The following is an 8,118-nucleotide window of genomic DNA, read 5'->3' on the forward strand; positions in this document are numbered from 1 at the left end:
ATTATTAACAGTTATAGCATGTGTAAATTGTTAAGTTATGACTATATTTGTAGTAGGAAGTATGTTTATACATATTATTTAATAGTTTTTCAGTATATATATATATGTATATATAATATACAGATATATATATATATAATATAATATATATTATATATATATATACACATATATATATATTACATATATATATATATATATATATATATATGGGTATAATTTGTTGGTCAGGTGAAAGTTGAGGTTTTAGGTTGCGAAGTTCCAACAAAGACCATCGCTAACAGTTATTATCACAAATATAATAGCAGTTTTAATATTTACCCCAACAACCTGAAATATGTATTGGGATTCTGTATAGTGAATGTATCCTTATTGATATCCCAGGCGTCGGGATCGGATATGAAGACGTTTCCGAGTGGGATCGATGAAAATGCGCCATTCTCTCCGACGAAATTCATCACGTCTGCATGTTTCGCGCCGTTCGTCGGCTGCACTGAATCCGTTCCTTCGATTAGTAATCTGAAGATGGTGAAGATGAAGATGAGATGATGATGAAGATGGTGATGACAATGACGACGACGATGACGATGTTTAAGGTTATGATCACGATGGCGAAGTTAACAAATTCGTAAAAAATTTCACTGATAGTCGGAGTATAAGTATGAGTGTGACAGCTGAGGAAATTAAAAATTAATTAGTGAAATTTAAAAAAATAAAAATTTGACCGACTTGACATCTTGTGTGGTGGACTGAGTGCCACTTTTTGTGACTTTGACAGGAATGTTGTACGAATCGAACCCCAGGTTGGACCTGCTGTATCCGTCCCTGTTTGCTCTCAAACAACCATCTGTCAGATTGTTATTTTTTTTTTAATTTCTTTCTTTTTTAGGCAGAATAATTTAACAAAAGTTACAATTTTTAAATGAACGAATTGAATAAATGCTTTCGTTGAGTGAATAATCATATAAAACGAGTTTTGTTAAGTGATAAGTAAGTATTATCGACTGACTAAAAGTCATTTAAGTGAGAAAATTAAATTTAAATTTTCAAAAACTTTAAATCTTCCACACCATTGCCGATAGTAAAGTCGGAACAACGTTGGTTTGGGTTGGTGCAGACTAGGTCAAAGTTCAAACCGTTGATGTTGTTGCTATCTGGATCTATGGCATTCAGACAGGAGACTGGTTGGGATCGTTGTAGATTGCTCCTGACCACAATGGGAGCGTCCTGGATATTGTTGCTGTTGCTATATGGGCTGCTGTTGAATTTGATGATCGGTGGGCTGTCGACCTCGTTCGTCACTGTCACGAACATCGTTGCAGTTCCCGTCTGCGCTGGAGTTCCTGAGAACATTTTTTGTGAAAATGTGAATGTTACTCACGAATTAAAAGTAAACTCTTTTGAAAATTTATTCTAAATAACTTTACACATACATTTAAATTAGCTTCAATCATCAGAATTACAATAGAAACATATAGAAGTTTATTGTATTAATTAAAAAAAAATAGAAATCGATATTAGCTCGAATCAACTATAAATAGAATAACTCCTCCCACCTAGATCAACAGCAAGTATGTTGACCTTCATGGACGACCTCCATTCATAATCCAACCTTGACCTTATAGTGACCGCACCCGTTAAGCTATCGATCTTAAAGTTGAACTTGGGATCTGTGTTCTCGTAATCGATCGAGTATCTGGAAGTTATAACCATTTATGAGAAATTGTGAAGCGGTTTTGCAAGCTAATTTTTATAAAATTACAATACATCTTAACACTACGGCATTCAATTGAAATCAGTTAATGCTCTACAAAGTATTTTCTAATAAATAAATATCAGCAAATAAAAATGAAACATCAAAAAATTCATTTGATTTTTTGCACGACGTACGCAAACTTAGCATTATCTCCACTATCAGCGTCAGTGGCAGCAAACGTGGCCACACTTTTTCCGACGGGGTCCAGTTCACTGATGGAGACATTTTTTGACTGGGGAAGGAATGCCGGAGCATGATCGTTGATGTCTCTTACTGCTATTGTAACTTGAGTCGTGGTGCTTCTCTGGGCAGAATCTTGCGCAGACAGAATGAAAGAATATGTGGATTTGCGGTTGGAATCAAAGTCAATGATCTGAAAATTAAATGTTTTAAATAATTTTAAATTGCGAATTAGTCGAAAAATTGATAAAGCAAAAACATTCAGCGAGAAATTTAAACAAACTTTTGAAATTTTGATAGAAGCTGAACTGTATCTTTTAGCGTTATTCTCGCTATAGAGGCCATCAAACACCTGCAAGGAATCAACATAGAAAAATGCGGCGTCCTGTGATCCGGGTTTATCCATCAAAGTGTATGATACAGTATCCAACATATCCCGGTCTGTTACGCTGACGGAGGTGGCGAGGGATCCTACCGGGAGTTTCTCAGGAATAGTATCCTGATAACTTTGTAATGGGAAGGATGGGACGAAGTCGCTAACTTCATTCACGTAGATGTCTACGAATGTTTCAGCTGTTGGGCGTTCACAAATTATAGTCTATAAACGTATAATCAAGAGAATAAATGTCAAAAAGCAAACATATACACACACACAGACACAAACACATACACACAAACACACACACACACACGTACATGCATCTACACCTAACCATGAACGCACATACACACACACACACGCACATACACGCACACACATTATTTTAAACGTACAAGAACGTGAAGGTGCTCCTCGATCCGTGACTCTGACTTTCAACGTGTGCTTCTGTTTATCCATTGTCAATGAAACCCTCGTCATGATCAGACCGTCTGGCTGGACGGAGAAGTAATCGGATGGATCAACTAGTGAGAAATCAACCTGGAAAAAAAAGAATAATTATTTTCGAATTATATGATTTGTAATTATTTTTATTAATTTATTATTTAATTAGTTTGAATTTTTAACTTTATTTAATTTCAAGCCGACGACTTACTTCGGCATTTCGTCCACTATCTGCGTCATTGGCCTTCAGAGTCATGACCGAGGTATCTTAAAGTTTTATGTAAGTGATTTTTAATGTCACTGAGAAAAAAAAATCAATTTAGTTAATTTAGCAGTTACACACATACCACACACACACACACACACACACACACACACACACACACACACACACACACACACACACACACACACACACACACAACATACACACGCACAAACACACACACATACACACACACATACACACACACATACATACACAATTCATCAAATATTTATTCAAGAATCAAAAAATGAATAAAAAAAATTTCAATGAAACTTACTAGAGGGCATCTTTTCATTCACCCTCCCAGCGACGCAGCAGAGATCAAAAAGGGGCGTGTTATCATTGATGTCAATCAATGGAAGAGTGACCACACTGTAGCCCCTGGTCAGCCCGTTGTCCGCAATGACATTGACCTGCTGGGGTGAGAATCCGTTTGGTGGATCGCGACTCAGCGGTCTGACGATGCTCACCTGACCGCTACTCGAGACGACGAAGTTGTCCGGTTGGGAAGAGGAGTAGGTTATTGGCTGGTTGTTGCTGGGGCTGGTAGCTTGTATCTGTGTGTGTGTGTGTGTGTGAGTGAGTGAGTGTGCGTGTGTGTGGTGTGTGTGTGAGTGAGTTTGAAATCTCTTGGACCAAACCCTAATCTATTATTCCAACTTGTTTTGATAAAAACTGTTCAAGTACAAGTATCTAATCAGCATTATCCTATCATAATATAACAACCCCTTATCGTCACTAAAATGTAAAATATCCTTTCACTACTACAACACTATCATCATTGATATTACCAACAACATCATCAACCATATGATCGTCAAAAATTTCAAAATATCACTAACAATATCACTAACAATATCGCTAAAAACGTCTAAATCACCTGAGCAATAACTTTATTAACGGATTGAGAATCTTTCTCGATGACGTCATTTTTCGAGTAGAGGTACTCAGCGGCGCTGAACGTGGGGGGTCTCCGGTTTTGGTCGCTCAACAGGGTGACGCTGACGTAGGCTGGTTGGTTGTTGCGGATACCGTCAAATGCAACGAGCAGCAGGTTGTATGTCTAAAGTGTTAGTGGCCGTGGTGATGGATTTGGGATTTGGAAGACATTTTGTGGTGGTTGGTTGATTGTTTGTTTGTTTGTATGTTTGTATGTTTGTTTGTTTGTTTGTTTGCTTGTTTGTTTGTCTGTAGTGGTTTTTAGCGTTAGAACTTTTTTCTAAATTGGTCGTTATTGGATTTTTTGAGTATGAAATTTTTTTGATATCTTTATTAGATATTTTTGTTTTTTCAAGTGTGATAAAATAATTGAAAAGTTTAGCCTTGTGATTGTAATGATAAATCAACCAGCAATTGAGTTGTGCAGTTATCCAACGGAAGTGTTATTAAAATTAAAGCATACATTGCGTACATCTAACATGCATTTTAAAATCAGAAACAAACTGCTTTACTGTTTTTCACCACAAAATGTTTCTTTCACGCAAAAACATTTAGATATACGGTAGTAACAACAATGATGAAACAAAAAGAAGATCTCAAATTGAAGTAAAGAGGATTAAAAATATCTAAATAAACCATCTGCTAACTAACTAACTAACCAACCAACCAACCAATCAACTAACCAACCAATCAACCAACCAACCAACCAACCAACCAACTAACCAACCAACCAACCAACCAACCATCCAACCAACTAACACTAATCTTCATGGCGTCCAATTCTCCGACTGTATAAATCCTGCCAGTGTTGTTGTCAACGGCGAACTTGCGACCTACGTTCCCACCTTGGATGTTGTACTGAGGCGTGTAGACTGGAGTGCATTGCAATAGTCGAATCAATCGGAGACAGTCAAACAAACAAAATTTATACGTTATCGTTTGCAATTTTTGGATTATATAAATTTAACAAATTTAAAATTTAATTTATATTAATTTTTAAGATTATAAATTTAATTTATAAACTTTTCTTTCGTAATTATACGCACTTACGATTATCAGAATATTTAAAAATTATTTCAAGAACTTCACCAGAAACAACGTCCAACCTTTGTTGAGCGGGGTAGTACTCGGCGCCACAGTAGCAAGTAGCACAGTGCTATTTCTCGTCACACTTTCCGACAGGCTGGTGGAGAAATTTTGACTGAAGTAAGGACTGTCTGCTTTTCCGCCGTTCACAACTATTTGAACTTGCGCCGTGGCTGTAGTTGTTGTAAAAGTTGATAATTTCTCTAGATTTTTTTTTTAAATTAAAAGTTTTATAAACGCTTCGTTGTTATTATAAAAACGAAGAATTGTTTCGGTTGCATACAAATTGATGCAAAAGTGTAAATGGAAACAAAATAGAAAGTTGAACCAACCATTGTTTGGAAGAGGGCCGTTGATGGTAGATGGCGCTCCGTCGGTTGCGATGACAGTCAGCGTGTAGACTTTTTTTATGTCTGGGTTGAAGATTGGTTGACCGCCTGTTTGAAATGAATTCACTTTGATCTCGCCCGTTAAGGAGTCGATGCTGAACAACGAACTGTCAGCTGTGTTCATGAGACTGTATGTAATCTGCGGACAGGTGGTTGAGTTAGCAATTATTTATCGGCGAGAAATTTTCCAATGAAACCTTATTATTTGGCCAGTCTTTGTCGGAGTCGATTGCAGTAACGAAGGCGACAAAATCTCCGTTTTTGCTGTATTGCGTAACTGAAGCCGGATACCCCCCATTGCTGTCCATGCCTAAAAATCTGGGAGCCTGGTTGTTCACGTCCTTTATGTTGACCTTCAGTCGGGCTATGGTTACTATTTTTTGAGTGGCGTCTCTCTTTGACATTATCTAAGAGTAAAATTTTTATTTCTTGCATTGCTTACTATGGTTGAGTTATAAAATTTTCAATGTTTATCTCTGGCTAGTGTTATTCATTCAGTCGCGTTCTATAAGTTTGTTTTCTTAAAATAATACATGAAATAAAACTATTCTCAAACGCAAGCCACTAAATCAAGAACATATAAGTATCATTGTATATGAAAGAAGAACGAACGAAGGCTCTGCATCTAAGGTAATAGAATGGCATTTGATTGCTTTCCTTCAGTGGAGTCGCTACAATGATGCTCATCCAAGTTGAGTTCTTCCTGATATCAAAACTGGAAAATCATTTATAGTTTTTTTTTTATAATTGTTTAAGTTCTACGAAACCAAAACTTTTTATCAATTTCAAAAACCATTGCCGTAGATTAAATTGAAAATAGACCTGTGGTCTCCATTCAGTACCGAGATACTCTCGGTCGGAATGAAGTAATCGATGGTTGTGTCGTTATACAATGTGGCTTTCAGAGATAAGAACGGCTGATTGGCTGCTGTGTTTTCCGGCACTTCAAAAAACTGCATGATTTCGATTTTTTTGGCTAATTTTATCCAAATAAAATTTTGTTTTTAAATAAACTTAATGTATTTAACATTTTTACTTTCAAACTGATTAAGCATGTAAACATTGAATATATAAAATGCATGGTTAGTTGAAAATTTGCAATCAAATATATGGGCATACAGCATTATCGATCTCGACTCCATTCAGTTTGTCCCATTTTGGGGGGATGAAGTCGTTGCTGGCGAAGAGTTCAATCGTAATAAATGTCGGCTGAGATGTCAAAGGTGGCCTTCCTTTGTCGGAGGCAATCACCGAGCATGTGATGATCTGGAAAATGATAAAAATTCTTCAGTTATCAAAATTTGAGATATTTTAAAACATTTTAAAATTGTAAATGTTTATCAGTAAGAATTCATACAATTTCGCAATAACAATCGTTTTAGCGTTTTAAAGATTAGGTCTTCGTTGCAAAATATTATTTTTTAGTACAAATACAAAAAAAGATGATAACTTTAGTTTATTTACTCAAAATCAAAGCCAACCTTAGGAGAAAGATCACCACCGGACCAAGTTATCCAGCCTGAGTTCCTATCGACAAAAACAGAATTACCGCAAAGGTTGGAGTTGAGGCCAGTGTAGGTTGAATCGAAATAATAATAAATTTCTCCATTCAGACCAAAGTCCTCGTCGAAAGCAAACACTCTGAGAATGTTGTCTCCGGGCTGAGATAGGGGTGTGTAGTAGTAAGCGTTCTGTTCTTGGTAGTCAAAGACTGGTGCCTTTTTATTGATTGTTTGAATCGTTACGAACAAGAAACAGTTGGTAGACAAGCGAGGACTTCCCTGCAAAATATTGAATGATACCAGTTTTTTGGTTTTTATTTTATCTTCTGATAACATCAACTTTTTCTCATTTTCATTAATAAAACAATTTTAATTACTAAAACGTGTAAATCATTACTAACATATGAAATGAAAATATAAAAAAAAAATATTACGGACATTGTGGCATATGTCACAAACCTTGTCTTGTACTTTCACGACAACAGGTAACTTGAAAGTATCATTAAACTTGTAGAGGTTTGTACTTGATCGAGATATGCTCTGTTGTAAATATAATTCAGCCGTTTTCGGCAGCGTCTTACTCTCTCTGACTAAGAAAAAATTCTTCTCTTCGCCGAATATCCTGTACTCCAACTCTCCATTAGGGCCTGAGTCGTTGTCCGTAGCTGTCATCTGAGAGCAAATAAGTAAGTCATGATGGTTTAAATGATTTTGGTCTTTGATGAATTTACTGCTGGTTTGAGTTAGTCGCGAGTAAATTAAGTCATGATGATTTGAATGATTTTTAAATATTTGAAACTTTTCAAATTTAACTATAATAGAAGTTTTTATGTAATGTTTTTGATAATTAAACGTTCTCCAACGACAAAAACATTCATAATTTTTTCTACAAGATCAAATATTTTCACAAATCGAACATTCAGGATGCTGGTGTTGAGATCGGCGGAAGCATCTTCGACAACGGTAGGCTGGTAAATTTTGCATTCTTTGAATGTCGGTTGCGTGTTAACCCTAAAGACATTGACCACCACCGTTCCTGTCACTGTGTGCGTCTGACCGGGCGTCTGACAGCAACTGCCTGTTTGTTTGTATTTGTTTGTCTCTATATGCGTTTGTTTGTTTCATTATATATTTGTTTGTTTATTTGTGGATTTGACCGTCTGCCTGTCTTTTTG

The 8,118-nt window shown here is 36.2% G+C and overlaps 1 protein-coding gene across 1 annotated transcript in view; it reads right to left on the bottom strand.

The window, feature by feature from the left end:
* Positions 1-317: 317 nt before the first annotated feature.
* HELRODRAFT_170509 (hypothetical protein) overlaps positions 318-8,118 on the bottom strand; it is a gene marked incomplete at both ends in the record, with an annotated part of 12,993 nt that continues 5,192 nt past the window's right edge. Inside the window, 20 exons of the mRNA XM_009016329.1 lie at positions 318-519; positions 730-847; positions 1,071-1,343; positions 1,557-1,696; positions 1,897-2,129; positions 2,220-2,509; positions 2,717-2,855; positions 2,971-3,026; positions 3,305-3,584; positions 3,908-4,038; positions 4,728-4,838; positions 5,073-5,225; positions 5,385-5,580; positions 5,639-5,848; positions 6,054-6,156; positions 6,264-6,394; positions 6,561-6,707; positions 6,923-7,222; positions 7,403-7,615; positions 7,861-8,021. Of these exons, the coding sequence (XP_009014577.1) occupies positions 318-519; positions 730-847; positions 1,071-1,343; positions 1,557-1,696; positions 1,897-2,129; positions 2,220-2,509; positions 2,717-2,855; positions 2,971-3,026; positions 3,305-3,584; positions 3,908-4,038; positions 4,728-4,838; positions 5,073-5,225; positions 5,385-5,580; positions 5,639-5,848; positions 6,054-6,156; positions 6,264-6,394; positions 6,561-6,707; positions 6,923-7,222; positions 7,403-7,615; positions 7,861-8,021 (3,587 nt within the window). The remainder of the gene's footprint in view (positions 520-729; positions 848-1,070; positions 1,344-1,556; positions 1,697-1,896; positions 2,130-2,219; positions 2,510-2,716; positions 2,856-2,970; positions 3,027-3,304; positions 3,585-3,907; positions 4,039-4,727; positions 4,839-5,072; positions 5,226-5,384; positions 5,581-5,638; positions 5,849-6,053; positions 6,157-6,263; positions 6,395-6,560; positions 6,708-6,922; positions 7,223-7,402; positions 7,616-7,860; positions 8,022-8,118) is intronic.

The sequence above is a fragment of the Helobdella robusta genome, assembly GCF_000326865.2.
Source record: "Helobdella robusta unplaced genomic scaffold HELROscaffold_18, whole genome shotgun sequence".
Taxonomy (NCBI): domain Eukaryota; kingdom Metazoa; phylum Annelida; class Clitellata; order Rhynchobdellida; family Glossiphoniidae; genus Helobdella; species Helobdella robusta.